General features: G+C 40.9%; 1 protein-coding gene across 1 annotated transcript in view; it reads right to left on the bottom strand.

Annotated features, from left to right (window-relative positions):
* PCNX2 (pecanex 2) overlaps positions 1-24,343 on the bottom strand; it is a 117,423-nt gene that overhangs the window by 25,724 nt on the left and 67,356 nt on the right. Inside the window, exons 24-27 of the mRNA XM_081940126.1 lie at positions 9,029-9,087; positions 5,673-5,885; positions 2,126-2,379; positions 420-653 (exon numbers count right to left, since the gene is read on the bottom strand). Coding sequence (XP_081796252.1) covers positions 420-653; positions 2,126-2,379; positions 5,673-5,885; positions 9,029-9,087 — 760 coding nt within the window. The remainder of the gene's footprint in view (positions 1-419; positions 654-2,125; positions 2,380-5,672; positions 5,886-9,028; positions 9,088-24,343) is intronic.

The raw sequence follows: 24,343 nt of genomic DNA on the forward strand, positions 1-24,343 counted from the left end.
AATAATTTCTCCATGCTATACTTCCCCCCCCCCCCATTTTCCCCAATTTGTTATCTTTCAACCTTAGTTTTCAAGGAGCTTTTAAAAGTCACCCTCTTACAAGCTTTTCCAACTTGGAGTTCTCCAGATGAGTTGACCTACAGAATCCATAACCCTCATCCAGTCTCTCCTTTTGATTGTGCTGGCTGGGGATTATGGTAAATGTCATTTAATAACATTTTGGAAGCACCCGGTTAGGGAAGAGTGATTGATTTGTTGGGAAATGTTTAACATATTAGGAAATTCATGATAGCTATTTAGGACTAAATATGATAATCTTTCCTTTAAAAAAGAAAAGAAAAGAATATTGTAAATTTGTTAATAAGAACCACTGCAACCCCCTACAAGGGGTTATATAAACTTGATAAATAAATGCTCACCTCCACTCTTTTCCCAGCGCAGAACTGAATCCAATCTAAGTAAACACTACAGAAACTTGCTCTGGTGATTCCTTGAAGGCAAGGGACATAATCATCATCAATGTTAATGCTGAACATGGCAAGGTCACGCTCAATATAATGCCATTTGGAGAATGGCTGCAGTGTCTTCTGGAATGATTCATCTCTTAGCCAGGACAGGATTTTGGGGGAGCTTGCAGTAAAATATATAATGCTCTGTAGATGAAAACAGAAATGCAGTTTTAGTAACACATTGAACTAGGAGATGTTCAATTATTTCAGACATTAGAGAAATGCCTCCATGGAGGATAAAGTAAGACCTATATCATATTGTACCACTACTCTATGCTTTCTTCTATTTTTTTTTAATATACTCCTGGGACTTTCAGGAATACACACTTATGGTTCAGAGAAACAGGAGGGATGATTCAACAGTGCATAATAATAATAAAAAAGAAAACTGCAAGAAAGACAACGTTAAGTCATTATAAAGGATTAATGATACAAGTATTGTTATACCTGCTTAAGATTTATGAACATCACCCTTCCAGTTTTTATATTTAACTTTGCATTTAAACCTGGAGAAAGGGCTATGCACCATACAGTGCAAAAGGCAGAGTTTTAATTTTTTTTTTAGCCTTTAGAAAGAGATAAGCATGCTATGCCTTTTAAGGAGATTTATGCTGACACAACACAATGGGGGGGGAGGGGGAACCACCCTTTTTTGAAAAGCAGTTTTGTGAGATAGTGCGCTCTCTCTCTCTCTCTCTCTCTCTCTCTCTCTCTCTCTCTCTCTCTCTCTCTCTCTCTCCCTCCCTCCCTCCCTCCCTCCCTCCCCCCTCTCTCTCTCGGAATGAATTGACAAGCAAATGTGAAGGCAGGATTTAAATAATCTCCAGTAGCCATGCAGTACATTATTTCAAATATATGCAGAAAGCTTACAGGAACTGACCCACTTTCCCAAGGAGGGAGCAGAGTTCTTTTAAAGTTGATAAACAGCCCCTCACTCAAATCTGGTTGTCAACCCAAATGGAAAGTAAAAAAGAAGAATGTTTAAAAGAGGAAGGCTGAGATATAAGTCTGATGTAAATGTAAATATATGAGTGTTGCAAAAGCCACAATGAAAGAAATCAAATATACAGCATATTTTTTCCTTTCATTGTGGCTTTTGCATTGTGCAGTAGTCCTTGTCTTATGACCACAATTGAACCCAAAATTTCTGTGGCTAAGCAAGACAGTTGTTAAGCGAGTTTTTGTTCCATTTTATGACTTTTCTTGCTATACTGGTTAAATGAATCCCTGCAGTTGTTAAATTAGTAGCACAACTGTTAAGTGAATCTGGCTTCCCCGTTGACTTTGCTTGCCAGAGAGTCATAAAAGAGAACCACACGACCCTGGGACTGTGCAACCATCATAAATACTTGCCAGTTGCTAAGCGCCTGAATTTTGATCACGTGACTGTGGAGATATTGCAATGGTTGTGTGAAAAATCTTCATAAATCACTTTTTTCAGGCCGTTGTAACTTCGCACTGTCACTAAATGAATGGTTGTAAGCTGAGGACTACCTGTTTTAAAAAATCCCATTAGCCGCTCAGAGTTGTTTTGCAAGAGGGCGGCCTTTCCACATCAAATGAAAATAATAAATCAATAACAGACCGCTTTCCTGCAGATGGCTGTACCGTATTACCTTTATATAGTATCTAATGAGTATCCTTCGCAGGTCAAACACTTGGAGCATGGTGGCTGCACTGTTGTCAATAATATTGTACCCTTCTAGAATGTACTGAGTCCGTGTTATTTCCCAAGTCAGCCATCGAAGGTTGAAAGCTGCATTGCATGAGAGCAAGTGAGGAAAATGGCCTGGTTTACAACAGCAGCAATTTTCATTGTCCTCATCTCCTTCTGTTATAGCCTCCACTTCCCTTTGCTGGCAGTATGTCCCTTGGAAATGAAATACAGGATAATCACGGTGGCAGTATCTGCAGAGCTCAATGCAAATAAGCTCTTCATAGAAAACTGCAGGTCCTCCTTCAAATAGTTAATACACAGCAATTAAATCAACCAAAGGGAGAGCTATGACAATAAATAAAATGGACTGATTACTCTGCTGAACAGAAACTGCTAAGGAACAGACTGTTTATTTCACCTTACTAAGTAAATCATGTCAGATTCTATGCCATGGCCTAAAGTTAAATAAAGTAACAATAACTTCCAAATACTTTGCCTTAAATGTAGAAAGAGGGATATGCAATTCAGATGTCCATGCCAAGTCTCAGCTTTCTAAGTGGCTTAATCATAAAAACAGAGTACCCTTTCTGGTTTTACATCCTGGCTATGCCAGTTAAACAGCAAGGCCACAACAATTAACTTTTGTATGGAAGGTTTTATTTGTTAGTTCTGATAAAATCCAGTCTTTTCAAACCCGCTTGGATCTAAACGATCTGAGAAAGTAGGTGGATAGATGAACAATCCTATGATTGAATTTCATTAACCCCAAATCCCCAAAAGTCAGTCCTATGATATATCTCTTATAATACATTTATAAAACACAGGTATTGGCTTGAATAACAAATCAGATTACTAGTGCTGATTAAACCTCAATCTGCTATCTCAAATCCACACAAACAACAGGAAATATTTGTGTTAATAGTTATACTGTACATTCATATAACATTCGAACATCAAAGTTCCTAAAAATTAAGTCACTTCATGACTTAAAATAAATATCACAAGGGAAGGGAGAGGGAGGGAGAGAGGGAGGGAGGGAGGGAGGGAAGGGGAGGGAGAGAGAGAGAGAGAGAGAGAGAGAGAGAGAGAGAGAGAGAGAGAGAGAGAGAGAGAGAGAGAGAGAGAGAGAGAGAGAGAGAGAATATGTATAAACAAGACAGACATAGCCAATATAAACCAATCCAAAAATATATTGAAAGGAAAAAAATAAAAGTATACATTGACTAATAAGGGCAAAACTTATTAAGTCAACATAGATATGTGGATATGTGCTCTGCATGCCGAGGTGATAATATAGTTTATGACTATTTCCTTTATCCTTTTTTAAAAAAATGTTCTTGTTTATTGATTAATAATATCACCAGAAGCCTTAGAACTTCTTCTCCCTGACCACTATATAGATGACTATATTTCATTTTTGAGCAATAATGAAAATCAAACTATGCATAACTTTGAGCTATGCAAATGTAAACACTTACTATTCAGCTAACACATGGTGAAACTTATTGATGATAACCAGGGGTGGGTTTCTGTACCGGCTGGTAGCGGCTCACTTCTCTCGCATGCACGCCGCATGTTACTTGCGCATGCGCAGTTGACTTTAGATTGTTCTGTGAATGCGCAGAAACATGATGGCCACGGTAGAAGAAACCAGGGAACTGGTTTGGGGGCATGGCCAGCCAGCGTCTCTGCCAATTCTGCAACCCAAGCCGAATCACCACTACTGGTTCAGCTGAACCGGGCCGAACCGGGAGCAACCCACGTCTGATGATAACATATTAATAATCTATATCAGGGGTGTCCAAACTTGGGAACTTTAAGACTTGTGGACTTCAACTCCTAGAATTCCCCAGCCAGCCACAAGTCTTAAAGTTCCCAAGTTTGGACACCCCTGATCTATATAAATAAAAATGTAATGTTTGTTTGTTCAAAATCTCAAATCTCTGAAAGTTCTTTAGCGATTGCTTTGAAATTTTGACACAACGTTGCATTCGACTACGCACATGTTTTTATATACGTATATTATATAGAGGTCACACCTGTGACAGGTAAAAACATGTTTTTTGTAAAAACATGCTTTTTTGAAAACCAGCGCCCTCTGCTGGATGTAAAAGCAACACACGCTATACCATAGCGTTCATTTCTTGAGTACAGTATATTTGGAACAGTTCGGTCTCTCTCCAGCTTCATCCCGACGGTCCCTTTATATGTGTGGCTGGGCTGCGGCTGCACTCTTTCCCCTTTCTGCCCCTCCTCCGATGAGCTTCGCCATTTCCACCAAGGGGAGCTGAAGCCTTTTGGCCTCCCCCTCCCCTCTCTCTCCTCCCCTCCCGCCAGGCCTTTGCTGTCTGCAGTGGGGCACCGCCTGCCCTATCCCTCGGCCGCCTCCTCCCACCCTTAAGCCGGCCTCCCCCCCGCCCAGCCAAGTGGAGCTCCAGGGGAGGTGGAGCATCTCCTCAGCCCGGCCAGCTGTGCCCACACTCCACCTCCCTCACAGGGAGCCAGCGATGGCCTCGCCAAGGCAGCTCCGACGAGGCGGTGGCGGTGTCAGCCTGAGGTGCAGCGGCGCTGGGGCGGCCACTGGGTGCCCCGTGAGGCGGCGACTGCAGCGGCGACAGCGTCTCTGGATGGGGCCGTGGCCAGCGGGGGCTGCCTTCCACCGCTACCGCTGAGGGAAGCCGGGGCGGGGCAGCGGCTGCCTCCTCCTCCTCTCCTCCTCAGCTCGGCCAGGCCAGGGCCTGTGGGAGCGTCCTCCGTGGCAGATCTTGCTGGGGCCACTGTGGTTCACTTCCATGTGGGGAACGCCTCTGCCAGGGGACTTGCGCTTTCTCTTTTCTTTCTTTTCCATTTAACCAGACTGGGCAACAGCAACGCGTGGCCGGGTTCAGCTAGTCATAAATATTTATACTCTGTTATTGCATAAGTGTGTCATGTTATGTCTCTTGTTACAGAGATTAGAAAGTGCTAATAACCCTGAAAGATAATCCCAGATTATCCAGTATAGATTTCACTAGGAGAAAAAAAAAGCAAAGAAAAGCAAAGTGCAATCTATAGAACGAGGAAACAAGAGCTATTAATGATGAAGGCTGAAGATTTATACACTGTTCCTTGGGAATTCCCTAAATACTATTGAATTTAGTGGTATTCACATCTAAAATAAATATAGAAAAGTCAGAAGTGCAAGTTGATTTCATATTACATAGTATCTAATGGGTCACCAGGTCACTTTTATGTTTAATCCCAGTGGAATGAAATATTAATCCCCTGTTTTGCAATAAACCAGGTATAATATGAGACATGAAAACTATTTTGGCCCTGGAAAGAATTGCTCCGGCTGTCACTTTTTGGCAGTATTTGTTACACAAACTCCTTGTGTCGAAGAGTCTAAAATGATTTAGCACCCAGCCAAATTTCATGCTAAATTTTAGATCTCCAAAGAGCATGCAATGAATGAATTTTCTGCTTTTTTCTTGACCGCTGTTCTTTAAGCTAAGGAAAAGGCTTACCTCGAAATTCTAGCCCTCTGAGCTGGAAGGTGACAAGACCATTTCCAATTTCTATCAAGTGAACAAAAGCATTTAAGTAATCAGATGCCAAAATAAAGCAGTCCCCGGAACTGTAGTTTCCCCAGCGTCCAAGAATCAAATCTCCACAAAGGGTCTCCTGCAGAGATCTTGTTAGGTGCTCGTAAAAGATGGAGTTAAGGTTATCATCATTTCCTAAAATCACAGGAAGACAAAGAACATAAAAGGGATGAAAAAATGTACCAGCCATGAATCTTTTGAGAAGAATCCTCTTTTCTTCTTGCTTGCTTAATCGCCAGTTTCTTTCTGGGGACTACAATTGGAATTTTGAGAGCAGTTATGTCAAAAATTACCACATTTTACCTTGTTCCCTTTTACCACATGTATCAGGAACTACTCGTACTGTCATTGTAAGGTATTTCTTAGATCCTAAAGTAGGCTAGTAGAAGTCTGAAGCAGGGGTGGGTTCCAGCTTCTGTTACCGCTGGTTCACTCAGGGACAGTAGTGAAAAAATTGCGCCGCCAACAGAACTGGTTTGAGAGAGTGGCTGGCTGAGTTACTACCTACTTGGCCCAACCGGTCCGAACCAGCAGGAACCCACCCCTGGTCTGAAGGCAGTGGAGCATTTTCTACAACCAACAGATCTGATCTTATAAATGGCTGGGATCATCTTCTCAGTAGTTTTTACACTTTATTCTGTTTGTAGAACTAGCTGAAGACAAGTGTCACTAGTAGATATTAGGAGTCCTTTTTGTGATTTATTTCTGCTTGTTCAGTTCTTGAATATTGTGATTCTACCAAGAAACCCAAAGGCTTAACTGAATCAAGAAGTGATGTATTTACTGTATACTGCTGCTGGGTGCACAACAAGGGATTGTGTTTGTAAAGGACTGCCTTACAGGAAAATATACGGGGCACTCAATCTTGCCTGCAAAATGTACTTATTTGCTCCTTCTCCCTTCCACAATGTAAATTACGTGGCCTATAACAAAGCGAGTGAAGAAAACTGGAGTCTTGAATCGTACCCATTAGACTTCATTACGCAGCTGTAGCTTCCAGATTCTGCCTCTAATTGCCTCATTTAAGCCTGACAACGAAGAATACTTGACCATGATTTAATTCTGTGAAAAGTTAATAAATGCATGGTACAGCTCATGCAACTACACTGTGGCTTAAGCAACAAATGCTTCTGTTATGAGACAATGGATTAAGCTTTTTAGTTTCTTGCCTTCCAGATAAGCAGTCAAGGGCATCCCTGCATTAATAAGCTAATTAAAACCTGAGAAAAACAATCACGTTTTGGAATTCAAATGGGGACTATGTAACTATTTCATTGGGACAAACGAAAATCGCAGAACAATGCCCTATAGTTCTGAGCTTCCTACACTTGAAATTAAAAGGGGGGAGGGGAAGCCAACTGAAATAGAAAGGAAAAGGTAAAAGCAGCTATTGTTAAATGGCAACACAAAATGTAATAATGTAGTGTTTTTCTAGGAGAAAAGTTTCTGGTTTAAACATAATTTGTTCTCCCACCACCTTTTCTCCTAGGCATAATACTGGAGGGGCTTAAGAAAGATACACTCTATCTAATTATACATATACTGACTGCAGCGCGCATAACCTATGCACAGCATTGGAAAAAAGAAAATACACCATCAGAGCTAGATATAATCAGAAAAGTGTTGGCCTGTGCAGAAGCAGATAGGCTCACTTTGGAACTTAAAAATAAAGGGGAATCAGAATATTTTGAGGTATGGAATAGATTTTATGATTGGTATAAGTTAAGATGGCAAGACTGGAACAAATGTATATATTGTGATTGAACAGAAGGACAGACAATGTATTAAGTAGAATAACTGTTAATGGTTGAAACTAGCTGTACATAATGTGAATATATGATCACCCTGACCCCGCAGCATTGCATTGTTTTAAATGTAAAAACAATAAAAATATATTTAAAAAAACAAAACAAAAAAAAAACAAAATGTAATAATGTAGACAAAGCTAAGAGCATTTGGTGAAAGTATTTGGCGTTGGTATAATTTCTGGTGATTTTTTATAAAGTTACTGGTCTCATCTATAAATCTGTAGTGGCTGAAAAGACAACAATGGGTTTTATAACTACCTGTTATATAAAGTATTCTGGTGTTTTTCTCCTACTTGTTCTCGTGCAATCAAATTATTCAGAATATGCCACCATTCAAAGAAATGGGACATACAAACAGTCAACACACCACTTGGTTTTATTATTAATTCAATGGGGCAAGAGAGTTAGAGTAGAAAAATGTTAAAGGCGTATAGGTGCCAGGTACATAGGGGCTGGGTCAAACTAGCTGCCAGGTAATTTTATTCTTTATCATAAATCCTGGCTTACACCATTTTATACAGGCTGTTTTCTGATTAAACAAGTTAGGAGTGATGGATTTAGAACATCAAAACTCTTTTATTGTTGTTAGTTGCAAAGTCTTTTCTGCACCATTGCGAGCCCATGGACCACGTTCCTCAAGGCCTTCCTGTCCTCTACCATCCTCTGGAGTCCATTTAAGCTCACGCCGACTGCTTCGGTGACTCCATCCAGCCACCTCATTCTGTGTCGTCTTCTTCTTCTTTTGCCCTCAATCTTTCCCAGCATTAGGCTCTTCTCCAGTGAGTCCTACTCTTTTACACCTCTTCTAAACTCTTTTACACCTCTTCTAAAACAAAATATTTATCTCTGCAAAACTACAATATTTCAAAATCTTTAAAAAACCTGTTTTCATTTCATTATATTGATATATGTATACTGTATATATAAAACACTATTATACTATGTATTTATATTTATTATATAAATATGTACAAAGCTATATATTCCATTTTCTTTTATTCATACTCATATTGTTTTTATGTCGGTCTTTGACTCATGGAGCTACATTTTCTTTATGCATCAAACTTTGCCATTTACTCAGTATTTATGATTTATATCTTACTTTTTCCCCCGAGGAGCAAAAAGTAGCATGAGTACAACTGTAAATGAATTGGATTCAGCTTCCTTTCAAAAAACAGAACACAGATGTCTTGCGAGAAAAGGACTAGGCACTTCTGTTAACACAATGTGTGTGCAATCTTCCATGCAAGCCTTTTATAACATCTCCAGAAGCAAAGAAGAACTAGTCTCCCCAAGACATGTGCTCAGCTGGTACAATTGGAATCTTTTAGCAGCTCTTCTGCAACAGTTTTCCGAACAGCTTTCCTGGAACATTTTCCTCTGATCTATCTCTGAATCCAACTCAATATGTTCAGCATGTTGAATAAACAATCCTCACTAACAGACATCAAAATAAATCCTGTTTCCTACCTGCATCCTTTTCAATCTGGAGTACCAATCTTGTGTTGGAGTGGTCCACTCTTTTTGTGCTGGAAAGAAGATAGATACCTATAGATTATGTCAGCTGGTGAACAGGGGCATTTCCTCTTTCTACTCTTCATGTATTTTGTATATACTTACATATTTTAATCTGGCTCCTCCAGAAATTAGCTCTCCTTTTTTACAGGTTAAATGTTATCTCAAGTTGCCAGAGGCCTGAAAAAACACCCCAGTTTAATAAAAAGAGTGCCCTTCTGCAGAAGGGACTGTAGGGAATAAATTCAGCACCACTGTATGGAACAAAGCTTGGGAAGTGAAAGAGTAATTTTCAGCACTATCATAGATAGTCCTCAACTTACATTCACTTAGTGGCCATTCAAATTTGTAACAGCTCTGAAAAAAGTAACCTATAACCATTTTTCACACTTATGAACGTTGAGGCATCCCCATAGTCTCATGATCAAAATTTGGACGCTTGGCAACTGGCATGTGTTTATGACAGTTGGAGTGTCCTGTGGTCATGTTTGCGACCTTCTGACAAGCAAAGTCAGTAGGGAAGCCAGATTCACTTAAGAACCATGTTACTAACTTAACAACTGCCGTGATTCACTTAACAACTGTGCAAGAAAGGTCATAAAACAGGGCACAGCATAACAACTGTTTTGCTTAGCAACAGAAATTACATGTTCAATTGTGATCGTAAGTCGAGGACTACCTGTATTATCCTCTTACCTACTCACTATTTATCCCTTTGTATATTCATTTTAAAAAATCCTTCTATTTTCTCTTAATTGCCCTGCTAGTCCAGATTGGCATCATTATAGATGTAAATCATAGACATACACTAGGACAGGGGTGTCAATCTAGCCCATGGGGTGTTTAGATCTGGAAACAGTGAAGGACAGGCCCATGGTGGCTCTGCCAGTGAAAATGGGCTCCCAATCTCCATTTTTGTCTGGGACGGCCTCCTGCAACCCTCTGCCAGCAAAAACAGACCTCGGGAGGGCAGTCCTCCAAACTGAGATTGGGAGCCAATTTTCGCTGGCAGAGCCCTTAGGCCACCACAGGACATGAGTGATGTCAAGATGGGCATGTCCATCCTGACCATACCCCCCCCCCAGATCAAACATAGTCCTAATGAGGCCCTCAATGGAATCGAGTTTGACACCCCTGCACCAGGACATGTGGAATCATTCATTTCAATAGCTTCGCTTTATCTGTATGACTACTCAGAAAAGATCAAGCCACAGAGCTGGAGGAAAGGAAGCTAATCACTAGCTTTGAAAATTTGAACCATTGTGTATTTTCCAGAAAAAAGCTTTAAAAACCCAGTTTCAGTTCAAATATATTAAGAATGCATAAAATATCCACATGGTTGAGCATTTATAATGTTCTCTTAGGAACTCACAGAGATTAGATTGTTCCCGATCCTGCTGGCCTTTCAAAAAATCCTGAAAACATGGTTTTGCCCTCAGGCATGGGAACCAGTGAATGAGGTAGAACTGCCCCATTGGTTGTTTTTGAGTGTTACTGTTAAATGTGGTTAACTCTACTACAAATTTTATAACTTTTTTGATGGTTTTTATATGCTTTTGTATTGTTTTTAATTGTATTGTTGTTTTGATATGTTTGTAAGCCACATATGAGATGGGCAGCTGTATAAACTGGAATAAACAAACAAATAGAAGAATGATAAGAGCAGAATTTAGAATATCTTGGTTCTATAGTAGGGCAGTGTTTACCTCCCAATAAGTATTAATCTTGCTACCTCCAGTTCAAATCAATTTAATGAAGCTATTCAGAGACTGGAGAATAGGAGTTTTATAATAAAATACATCACTCCCACTTTCTTATGAAGAAAAAGGTAAACCCAAAACACAGACAGAGGATAGTAGCAGAATATAGGGTTTACCATATTTGAGTGTAAACATCTACATGCCCACTAGATGGTAATGTCTAGAGTTTTTGTAGTTCTCTGCTGCCATCTATTGGTTCATATTTTTTCACCCTAGATATGGTAGTCGTAGCATTTCACTGCCTAATAGACATTAATATTTGATTACTTGTTTGTCTCTTTGCATCTAAAGAAAATATTAATATTACCATTTCAAAAAAATAAACTTATCAAAGATAAGAAAAACATTTGCTTATAGAGAGAGGGATGATGAATACAATGCTGGTTTAGTGAAACAAGTAGTTTTTAGTTAAGATTTTGGAATTCATTTTTTTTCAGCAGATAAACTAAAATCCTCAAGTATAGGTTATAAACAATAGGTTGCATTTGTATGTGACAAAACTTAAGTATCACCTTTAAAACATTGCAAGGATATTTTAAAAACAGATTTACCAGGAAGAATATTATGTAACATAGAGGGGAGAAATGCCCAATGCAATTTATAGCAAGAGAGCCAATAACCCCAAATCTGGACTTATTTTTATTCTTCTAACTTTGAGTTTTGTTATAGTTATTTAAAAAGACAATGGCTATTTTAAAATATAAATAGTTGTGTTTACTAACTGAAAACATTGTGAACATTTTGGAGTCATTTAACTACGGATTACATCTATTTTACACTTTTAAATCTCTTTGTTGTTATGGCAGCCACATGTTAAATGCTATAAAGATCTGTCCAACTTTAAAATCTTATACTCAACATTCCAAACTGAGCTGAATATTCGCCCATGGGCCTCCAGCTGTCAGGTATGACATCTTTTAAAAAATTAACTCCTGGGACGACTGAGCAATTTGGCTTTTCTTCAGTGGCTTCTTACTTTGAATTTTGTTCACACTGCTCAGTCAGGGTGATAATTAGCTCAGTAATTGAATTTCTTCATGAGTGGAGTTATTCTACACAAACTGAGTGCAGGCCCCCTGAATTTGTTCAAAGAAGTCTATAGAAATGCTTAACATTTTCTGCAGAGAACAAGCATGTTCCGAATGACTCCTTTGGATTATTATTATTTTTTAAACCCACATTTTTCTTTAAAATGGTTAGAAAAACAAATGGAAAAGTATTTGTGAACAATATTATTTCATACTACATTCCTATGGTGATGAGACATCCTTTATTACATCTTTAATCCAAATAACATTATAATTTACCAATTCGCTTTTATGACATATTGTTTAAAAGTCAGAAAAGTCAGGGACTGGTCCATACACTCAATATTTTTGTCATGTCCAGTTGTGATTATGAAGAAGGGGAAAGTCAGTCTCCCCCTGTGCAAAGTTATTAAATTGCTTATTAGGATGATCGTATAAGGCTGTACTAAATCAGAAGACCACTAGCTGGCAACAAAATGATCAAGAACACTGTTTCTCAAACTTGACAACTTTAAGATGTGTGGGCTTCAACTTCCACCATGGCTGACTTGAGGATTTGAGAGCTGAAATGTATACATCTTAATGTTGCTAAGGGTCAGAAACACTGATCTAGAAGAGTTGAATTCTGTGTGGCTATCTACGTGGGGGGCAGTGGTGGGTTGCAGGTGGTACATCCCCGTAGGGGCGTACCGGAGCCTGCCCGGAGCACCGGGTACCATTCTGGTACAGTGCTCCAGAGGGCCCACCCGCCCGCCTGAGCTCCTTACCTGTCATTTAAGCCTTTGGTGCTTCTGTGCACGTGCATGGTGCATACGGCGCCTGTGCAATGCTCCGGCGAGCAGCTGAAGCGTTGCAGAGGCTTGCAGAAGCATTGCAGCAGGTACAACGCATGTGTGCACCGTGCGAGTCCATGTGGGCAATGCCGGGCCCGTTCCAACCATACTGGGATCCAAAACCCACCACTGGTGGGGGCCCAAATTTATGTATGTGATGGCATATGAGAAAGACCTTGGGAACAGTCAGGTTAGAGACAATATAGCCTGCAACTGAATAGTGGGCAGAGCAAGAGGCTCAAAAGGAACCATCCTTTACTTGAACTATAAAGGAGACAGGGGGAGAGAGTTTTTTTTCAGACTTGTGAGACTAATGTTGGCCACTCATGGTAAATCAGATAGGATTTGCAACCAGGGAAGCTAATTACTCTTTATTGTAAAGCTACCGTATTTTTCGGAGTATAAGACACACCTTTTTCTCTCAAAAAAGAGGCTGAAAATCTGGGTGCATCTTATAAACTGAATACAGCATTTTTTTGCCTTCCGAAACCCCACCCCCTTCACCAAAATGGCTGTGCATAGATTTTAGGAGGCTTTCAGAGTACTCCTGGGTGCTGGGGAGGGCAGAAACGACCGAAAAACAGGCCATTTTGGGCTCAATTTTGCCCCCCCCCCCCAAGCCTCCAGGAGCACTCTATAAGCCTCCTAAAGGCTATGCATGCCCTTTTGGGTTATTGGGCTGTTTTGGAGAGGTCTGCAGAGTGCAAAAACCTTTTTTAAAAATTCGGCTCTTCAAAATCTTGGTCCGTGTTATACTCCAGTGTGTCTTATTCTCCAAAAAATATGGTATATTGAATATTTTGCCCTGTCCACTATTCAGTTGTGGGCTATGCTGTCTCTTATCTGACCGTTCCTTTGGTCCAGTCCCTCAAGGTCTTTTCCACATACCATCACAATATGGTGTTAAAATCTGACAACCCTAATGCTTACTCATATATTCAAGACCATGTTTGTAAAAAAATAAAGTTTAATAATATATGGAATTCTTTGTGCTCTTTTCCTGTAATTTTATTTCTAAATTATTAGTATTTGTTTCTTTTCAAAATCTCTGCCTCTTAAAAGAGGTACTTTGCTTTTACTTGTAGTTTAATTTTTGAAACGTTAAGCCTGACATGCTGCTTTACTTGAACAGATAATCTTCTGGTTTTCCCTCTTCTCTGACTTTGTCGTTTGACCCTTACAATTCATTGAAAGTGTACTTGTCTAAAAAGGGATCAATTGAAAAAATGGATCTTGGATCTGCTCCCAATTTCTATTCATAATCATGCTGTTACAAACTAAATTTATATGCAAAACATATAAATACAGAAAAAAATGGAAAACAAGGAAAAGAAACAAGGAAAAGAAACGAACATACATTTAATGGTCGAATTACTGTATTTCTATTTCTGTGGTTCTTAGTATTTTCTTAAAGCTCACAACCACTTATTTATTTCTGCCAATTACAGGCACTAATTTAAAGCTAATATACTCCTCCTGCTTCCATTGCACATTGTATTTTTTGGCTTTTCTATGTTTGATTAGGTCAATCAAAATCAATCTACAGTTATTTATTTTTTAATTAACATTCAGAATACCCATGCATCACGTAACCAAACCTGATTTTTTTGACAATTTTTATGATAGTCACTAAGTGAACGCAACGGTTATTAAGCGAAAAACAGTTGTTATTATGCAATTTGAGTGTTTGTTTTCTGGAAACTGGCAAAGAAAAGTCACAAATTATGGTCACACATCACAAATGACTGTAAAGAGGAACTGGTTGCTAGGTGCCCCAAATGTGATCGTGTGACCATGGGGAGAGGTATGGCCATCGTAACTTCAAAAACAGGTCATCCTTAGCTTTCGAGGGGTTTGTCATAACATTGAACAATCATTAGGCAGTCATAGGTTGAGGACTAATTGTATATATCTATATCTATAGATATATATTGTGGAATATGGTACCCCTCTAAGGCTGCCTTTTACAATAAATCACATAACAGGAAAAGAAATCGAGTGAAAATTATGGTGTGCTTTTACAAGCGGCAAAGAGAGAAGAACAATAGCAATAAAGCAGACAGCTCATGGCTGAGCCTCTTTTATTAAACTAACTGCCAAAAGGGAACAAATGTTTATTTGTTTTTAAAGTCTTATGACTATAGGCTACAGCATTTCTGTTTTCAAAAATAAAGAACAAGTCAAAGAATCTGACAAATAAAAAGAAGAGGTTCACGGTCAGGAAAACAAAGGCAGTTTCAGCGTAGCACAATTTGACTTTGTGCCCGCAGAGGAATGTTGCGGCTTAATGGATACAAATATGCCATGCTGAGAGAAATGTTGCTGTAGCAATGAGGGATAGGAAAACTGTGACGCTTCGGATCTTACTAAATTACACATCCCATTATTCCTTATTTTGTTTATGATGACTAAGGTCAATTAGAATTGCAGTCCCAAAACATTTAGAGGACCATATGCTTTTCACTTGAGTTGGCCAATCTCCATTTCCATAGGAGCAGCATAAGAAATGTTTTATTAACCCATGGAAGTTTCTAATGTGGCAGCATAGGGTAAAATTTGCCTCACATAATGGCTAAATATGCAAGATGACTAGTGACAAGGGCCTAAAGATTTGGCTTTGCCAGTCGGCTTGGTGCTCCAATGAAAAAACAGTGCAATAGAGATGGTTGATTGAGTAATAACAGATCCCATCTCCCCCCATTCTGCCCCCACCTTTCCCTTTAGTTTTAATGTTTGATTTTAACTTTTTATGTTTTAGTAACTGTGGTAAAATAGGTAGCCCATACAGACATACACACATGCACTCAAAACTTTGGGTGGCAAGGAGTTCCATTGATTAAATTTTCTAACTGTCGGGAAATTTTTCCTTACTTCTAGGTTCCTTCTCTCCTTGATTAGTTTCCATCCATTGCTTCTTGTCTTGCCTTCTGGTGCTTTGGAGAATAGGCTGACCCCCTGTCAAATCCCATCTGCTGAAAAATTTCAACTAGCAAGGCAGTGGTGGGATTCAACATTTTTACTACCGGTTCTGTGGGCATGACTTTGTGGGCATGACATGGCTTGGTGGGTGTGGCTTGGTGGGCATGGCAGGGGAAGGTTACTGCAAAATCCCCATTCCCTCCCCACCCCACTAACCTGTTTTCCAGCTCAGTTCTCCTGTTCAGGGCAACAAAAGACGATCAGCTGGGAGGCAACGGGGGGGGGGGGTCAGCCTATTTGCCGATTCTCCAAACTACTCAAACTTTCTGCTACCACTTCTCCAGAACATGAATGCCACCTCTGTTGCAGGGTCCAGGAGAAGAGTGGTTTCTGCTGTGGCCCCACCCTCTCTCAATATTCTCTCACTGGAGGTGAGGTCATCTCCCACACTCCTGGCCTCCTTCGGGAAGAGCCTTAAAACCTGGCTCTGCCAGCTGGTCTGCGGCCCTGATAGAATATTCTATGCCCAGTGTGGGTGATAGGGTAGAGAGAAGATTCCCACCCCACTCCTTTTTCAGGACAAAGTTGATTTATCTCTTCCTTGGCTACAGATCTCTAGCCAAGGAAAAGGCTACAGGCCTCAGATTTACAGATCTGTAAATCCATATGTGATGCAGCGGTGGGATTCACTTACCGTCCCTACCAGTTCGCAAATGTGATCACTTTGTTTGCATGTGCTACGCCTGCGCATCGCCTTCTGCGCTTGCACATTACATCAGGGTGGATGGGCGGAGCCTCCCGCAATTGCTGCTACTGGTTTACCCAAACCTGAGAGAACCGTCTGAGTCTGATGTGATGGTGCATTTTAACTAGACTCCTGGTGATATGCAGCATCAAGGGAAATGCTGCTTTTATAATTTGCTCAACTGCAGGAATGCGCCTATCAATACCTTTTTTGCACAGCAGTCCAGCCATAGTCATTTAGCATTATATATTATTTGAAAAACATGGGCAAATAAATCAGGAAGCGATGAAGTGATGAACAATTTCGTTAATAATTTAAGAAGACTGCCATCAAAGCAGTTGCAAAAATAGATTTAGTAGAAATATAAGACTAAAAATACATTCGGGGGGGGGGGGATTGGTAGATGAAAGCAGAAGCTGAAAACAGACTGAGAAAAAAAAATGCCTAAGAAGCAGGAAAGCAAGACTCCAGTTATATTATCAATAGACTGTCCTAATGACAAATAGCAGGGATAGCCGTTTGGCTACTTTGAAGGACAGCCTGTGATTAGTGTTATTGGTTTATATTTTTGGTCTTTGACTGCAGGGCAATAAATAATAATAATAATAATAATAATAATAATAATAATAATAATAATAATAATAATAATAATAATAATAAAAATTTGGATTTATTAGCCGCTCCCTTTCCAAGCAGGACTCAGGGCGGCGTACACTAGGACATATATAAACATACATATATACAAAGACATACATGCATACATGCATGGAGGAGGTAATAGATTACAACATTTAGACAATTAAAACCAGTAACATACCCCAATAATAAAAACCCAATATACAATAAAAATTTAAAATTTAAAAAGACAGTCAGGAGGAATATGAAAAATTACGGTTGAGCCAGTAATAAAATATCAATATCAATAAAATATATTGATATAAATATAAAGCCCTGAACATTTAGAAAATGTAATTTTAAAGATACGGAAGGTGGGGGTGGGGGGGAACCAGCGCAGCTATAATTTATTGGGAAGTAAAGTGTGTCTAACAAGTTCAATAACTAGTTTAGATACGTGGATCTAACGAATTGATTCAAATAACTGTCAGCCCTGCAAGATAAACCAGACGAAGAAACCAATTCCATATACAAGTCAGGATTACTTTCATTGCAACAGCTGCAGTAATAGAATTTTGGGAGACTAAATGTGCTTCCACCCCTCCTCACTTTATCTTTAAATGAACGGGGATGGTGGTCCCGAAATGTTTTCGCAAATTAATTTCTTAGTGTGGGCTCAAAGCCCTCTTATCTGACCCTTGCTTTGGTACTGGTTTCATTTCTTTTTATTCAAGATCACTTCCTATGCCCTCAAATGCACACATGAATCTCCTTTTCAACTTGCCTTTTCTTGGAGTCTTGCCTTCTAAAACATCAGTATCTTTCTGAATCTAACAGTTTTATAGCGGGGAGTTCTTCAATATTACTAAGTGAGATTTCATGTACTCATAATGAATAAGATTTTCCTTATTAATCTGATTGGGATACAGGATTTCTACTGACAAATGGCACCAGAGTTCTTCATTCATCTTTTGCTTGCTTTGTTTCATCTAAAAATGTGACCCAGGAGGGAAGATGGGGAAAAGATCCTAGGCTAGTGATGGCTAATCTTTTCTGGATCGAGTGCCCAACACATGCATGCACCCGAACCCGCAAAATGCAATGCACACGTGCCCTGATACATGCCTCTGCATGTGCCCCACACCCACGCATGCATGAATGCCCCCCACGTGTGCCCCAGACCCCCTCCGCATGTGTGCGCAGCCCCCCTCTCATGCACACATGCTCTCCCCTCTGTGCATGCATGACAGAGACCCCAAAACCAGCTAGCCAGTGGAAGGCATGTATACATGCACGGTGGAGCTGAATTGGGGCGACAGATCACGTGCGCACAGAGAGGGCACTGCATGCCACCTAAGCATACATGTCATAGGTTCGCCATCACAGTCCTAGACTGTAGTAACAAATCATAGGATCCTCTAAATTTTGTCTTGGAATGTCCTTGATGAAGAATAGGGGAATCCGCAAGCGGGGAGTAAGATATAAACTAGTCTTGGAGTGGGTCTTTCTTACTTTTTGATATAAAGGCTATTTGGGAATTGTCTGATACTGTAATAGTATCAGGGAATGAACTTAGAAGATAGGAGGAAGAGCTGTACAGAAACAGAAGAGGTGTGTGAAGCCATCTCAGAAGGGACCATCCCTAGTTTTATAGAAAGCAAAGATAAAGGAGGAAAGAAATACTATCAATTATGCAAGATTCTGTCACTGTAGCCTTACAATAAATGTAGCATTCGTATTCATGGTTTCTGCTTCTTGTCTAGATTGCATCAAAAGGCTAACATATACCATTAGATAATGTGTTTGATCAACAGGTCTGAAATGTTCAAACAAGTAATGTCTCAGCAAGTATCCTTACTGCACTGACCTGCCCAGATATACTTCACACAGAGACCTAAATAACAGTAATTCAATGCTCTATTTCTGATTTATGAAAAACTTTTAAAACATTGCCAAATGTTTACAGCATTTACGGAAAGCTCAGGTGTTTTTTTTTTTAGGAGCCAACTATTCTGTGATCTGGGAGATCCATATCCAGTCTACCTTTCAGATCAGAGTGGACAACCAATGGACATCATGAGGCTCCATATGAGACTTCCACTTTTGGTTCTAAGGTAAAGTTAAGCTTAAAATTGGTTTTTAAACTTTGTGGAAAGCTTAAGGCAACCATTGTAGGTCTCTTGAAGTTTAGGCCATTTTTTCTTGTGGGGGGGAATATTCAATGGACAAAATGAAGCACACTCCTAACCCCCACCCCCAAATGGTCTTGTATGATCAATTTTGCTAACTTTGGTGATGTCATTATTTCACCAGTGTGCTCCTGTGACAATCCCTTCAAAATAGTACAGGAGAAAAGAGAGTCCTTGGACTGAAAAAAGAATGCCCGTCTCTGTTTAACAACAAACATGGCAGCCTTAAAAAAACTATATTGTAAATTTTCCTCCTGAGCTGTTTTTCCCACTGACTGCCTCCACAAAAGTGGTTAAAAGTATGCAGCAGAGTTATGGTTCCAGGTTGGAAAAACTAACAAGATGAAGGGAAGTAATATCAGACAAAAACAACAACAAATCAAAACTGCTTAATACCTCAAGACTAATTATATCTGAAGCCCCAACTCCTTATCTGCTTCAGTTTTTTTTAATGTCAAAACTCTGTTGTCGGGAGTGCCAGTGGTGGCCCAAGCTCTTTGCCAGTGGAAACAGAGCTTGGGAGGCCATTGCAGCCAAAAATGAAGCTCAGAAAGACTGCATGCAGCCTTCCCGAGCTCCGTTTTTCACTAGCAGATGCACCATGGGCCAGTTCTTCTCTGTATCCAAAGTGGGCCTATGGGCCAGATCTAAGCACTCCTGGGCCGGATTCGGCCTGTGGGCCTTGAGTTTGACACCCCTGCTCTAGTGTAGTGCAAAGCTACTTGAGATACTTCCAGCTTTGCTTGTTTTGCACACCCTTGAAAATACATCGACTCCGGGATTTAGACTGATGTTCCTCTTCAAACCGTTAAATGGGGTATTCAATAAACACACAAAATTACTATTATTTTAAGAGAGATTCAGTGCCTAAGTGCTTTCTTTTACTATTTAATTTATGCTACACTCAATGGGTGTAGATATTTTGACCGTACAAATCAAGAATCCGTTATCAGTCAGTCAATCATTGGGAAATCTGGAAATTATAATTTCATCAAAATTGGTGTGCACCTGGCTAGGGATTTAGACATCATGGATAATATTTACCATGTAATGTTGAGAGTTCACACACAATGATTGAAAGTTTACAAATAGTTGCAATGTGTAATATTCAGGGCAGAGTTCCAGACATGCTCACTGTGGAGACCTCTAGTCAGCCATGCCTTCTTTCAATAAACTGCATTCTACTTCCCTTTAACCTTACATTTTTGCACTAGTGTAACCTTACATCAGTGGTGGGTTTCAAAAATTTTTGGAACCTACTCTGTGGGTGTGGCCTCCTTTATGGGAGTGGCTTGCCAGCCATGTGACCTGGTGGGAGTGGCTTGCCGGCCATGTGACCTGGTGGGAGTGGCTTGCCGGCCATGTGACCGGGTGGGAGTGGCTTGGCAGTCATGTGACCGGATGGGAGTGGCCAAGACAATGTCACTGAATTTTTTGCCCCAATGAATGATCTACAAAAAGAAAATATAAAAAAGGAAATTTATTATTTTGTGCACTTACTACTTAAATAAGATTAAAATAAGTACACAAAACAATAAAAGAGCTACTTACAGAAGGGAATAAATACATATTTAATTTTACACATGTTAACAGCTGTTGGAATTGTGTTTGCACAACAGTGGAAAAAACAAAGATATGAAAATGAATAAATATTAGAATGTGCAAGAATGAATAAATTGACAATTAAAACCAAGAAGGCTTTGAATACTTTTTCACGTGGAATTTGTTTTATCAATTGCTAACTAACAGAAACAGCAATTAGAAATCTAAAAGTATGAAAGAAAACACCAATTATGAAAGGAAAGGTCATTAAAATGTATAAGGAAATATTATTAGTACTTGATCATTATTAATGTGTAGATAACTGCAGGACATTACATACCCACAAACACAAACTATGACAGTGCCAGGAAAACACACACACACACACACACAAAAAAAACAATTCCCCCCCAAAAGACTGCAGATGAAACCAGTTTTTTTCCCTAACCCTAAGAACAGGAAAGACAAAGCCACAGGAATAAAAACCATCAAGGCATTGTGGGAAATTATAAAGGACAGTGCCAGGAAGCTCACAGAACCAGCAACCACCTCACAATTACCTAAACAACCAGGTATCACACAGAAACACACAAAATCTGGCAAAGCTGCCTTGCACCAACCTGGCCTGCCCATAGAAAAGAAGCCACCTTGAGACACATACCATACACCAACCTGTACACTTAAAAGCAACATATTGCATCACAAATAAAACATTTGCAAAAAGGAATAACATTTCTTGTAATAAACATTCTATAAACAATAAATAAATAAAAATTCCCTAAAAATAATTAAAAACCACCAGGTTCAGAGAACACCAAAGGACCCCACAGTCCTCTCCCTCCTTATCTTTTTCCTTTTTGTCCTTCGACTTCTCCTCCTCCTCCTTTCCCCACAACCCCATCTAGCACTGATGATGTTACCTAGTTTGGTAGTGAAATGTCTGTAAAAAAAACCACCAAGCTCAGAAAGCAGCAAGGATCCCACTTTCCCCCACCTCCTCCCTCTTTCTCCTTTTTGTCCCCCCCCCCCCCAAAGACTGCAAATGAAACCAGTGTTTTTTTCCCCCCTAACCCTAAGGACAGGAAAGACAAAGCCACTGGAATAAAAACCATCAAGGCATTGTGGGAAATTATAAAGGACAGTGCCAGGAAGCTCACAGAACCAGCAACCACCTCACAATTACCTAAACAACCAGGTATCACACAGAAACACACAAAATCTGGCAAAGCTGCCTTGCACCAACCTGGCCTGCCCATAGAAAAGAAGCCACCTTGAGACACATACCATACACCAACCTGTACACTTAAAAGCAACATATTGCATCACAAATAAAACATTTGCAAAAAGGAATAACATTTCTTGTAATAAACATTCTATAAACAATAAATAAATAAAAATTCCCTAAAAATAATTAAAAACCACCAGGTTCAGAGAACACCAAAGGACCCCACAGTCCTCTCCCTCCTTATCTTTTTCCTTTTTGTCCTTCGACTTCTCCTCCTCCTCCTTTCCCCACAACCCCATCTAGCACTGATGATGTTACCTAGTTTGGTAGTGAAATGTCTGTAAAAAAAACCACCAAGCTCAGAAAGCAGCAAGGATCCCACTTTCCCCCACCTCCTCCCTCTTTCTCCTTTTTGTCCCCCCCCCCCAAAGACTGCAAATGAAACCAGTGTTTTTTTCCCCCCTAACCCTAAGGACAGGAAAGACAAAGCCACTGGAATAAAAACCATCAAGGCATTGTGGGAAATTATAAAGGACAGTGCCAGGAAGCTCACAGAACCAGCAACCACCTCACAATTACCTAAACAACCAGGTATCACATAGAAACACACAAAATCTGGCAAAGCTGCCTTGCACCAACCTGGCCTGCCCATAGAAAAGCACCCACTTTGAGATATATAAACCTGGTCTGAACACTTTTAAGCAACATATTGCACCACAAAGAAAACATTTGCAAAAAGGAATAATATTTCTTGTAGTAAATATATTTTATAAACAATTAAAACATAAAAATTCCCAAACAATAATTTAAAAAAGATATTCTATAAATAAAAAAAATCCTTAAAAACCATTGTTAAGTATTCCACCAGCAATAATTTATACTATAACTATTTTAAGGTATTGTACCAACTGTAACCATTATTCCACCAGCAATAATTTATACTGTACCATTTCAAACTACTCCACACACAATAATTTAAAATGAAACCATTAAAAACATTCAATACACAATAAATTACAATAAAACAATTTAAAACAATTCTATACACAATACATTTTAAAGTATTGAGTATAGAATATTTTAAAATTGTTTATTTTAATTTATTTTGGATAGAATCTTTTTTAAAATAGTCTGAGACAATTTTAAAAAAGAATCCATACACAATAAATTGAAGTAAACCATTTTAAAATATTCTACACTCAATACTTTTAAGTAAAAATATTTTAAAAAATTCTATGCACAATAAATAAAATATTATTTTAAAATACATTAAAAAAATAAAAGAAAAAAAACCAGGTTACTTACCAGCAGGCAGAATCAGCAGCTCTCCGATGCAACAGGCAGCAGACAGGCAGAGAGGCAGGAGGACAGGTAAGACTGTTTAAGACTCTTAGGGCTTAGCCAGCCAGGCGAGGCTGGAGAGGGGAGGGTGGGGGGCTTTTGGCCTAGCCTCGCGGAGGCTTGCCGCCCACGCCAGCCTGGTGCTTTGTCCCGGAAAGGCCCAGCGGCCTTTCCCGGGCGAAGCTAGCTTCCCGGCGGCCGCGCGTCCCACGCGACGCCGGTGCTTCGCCCCGGAAAGGCCCAGCGGCCTTTCCCGGGCGCAGCTAGCTTCCCGGCGGCCGCGCGTCCCACGCGACGCCGGCGCTTCGTCCCGGAAAGGCCCAGCGGCCTTTCCCGGGCGAAGCTAGCTTCCCGGCGGCCGCGCGTCCCACGCGACGCCGGTGCTTCGCCCCGGAAAGGCCCAGCGGCCTTTCCCGGGCGCAGCTAGCTTCCCGGCGGCCGCGCGTCCCACGCGACGCCAGCGCTTCGTCCCGGAAAGGCCCAGCGGCCTTTCCCGGGCGAAGCTAGCTTCCCGGCGGCCGCGTGTCCCACGCGACGCCGGTGCTTCGCCCCGGAAAGGCCCAGCGGCCTTTCCCGGGCGCAGCTAGCTTCCCGGCGGCCGCGCGTCCCACGTGACGCCGGCGCTTCGTCCCGGAAAGGCCCAGCGGCCTCTCCTGGGCTGAGCTAGCTTCCCGGCGGTCGCGCGTCCCACGCGACGCCAGTGCTTCACCCCGGAAAGGCCCAGCGGCCTTTCCCGGGCGAAGCTAGCTTCCCGGCGGCCGCGCGTCCCACGCGACGCCGGTGCTTCGCCCCGGAAAGGCCCAGCGGCCTTTCCCGGGCGAAGCTAGCTTCCCGGCGGCCGCGCGTCCCACGCGACGCCGGTGCTTCGCCCCGGAAAGGCCCAGCGGCCTTTCCCGGGCGAAGCTAGCTTCCCGGCGGCCGCGCGTCCCACGCGACGCCGGTGCTTCGCCCCGGAAAGGCCCAGCGGCCTTTCCCGGGCGAAGCTAGCTTCCCGGCGGCCGCGCGTCCCACGCGACGCCGGTGCTTCGCCCCGGAAAGGCCCAGCGGCCTTTCCTGGGCGCAGCTAGCTTCCC

This window comes from Natrix helvetica (genome assembly GCF_964273705.1).
Source record: "Natrix helvetica genome assembly, chromosome: 2".
In the NCBI taxonomy this organism is placed as follows: domain Eukaryota; kingdom Metazoa; phylum Chordata; class Lepidosauria; order Squamata; family Natricidae; genus Natrix; species Natrix helvetica.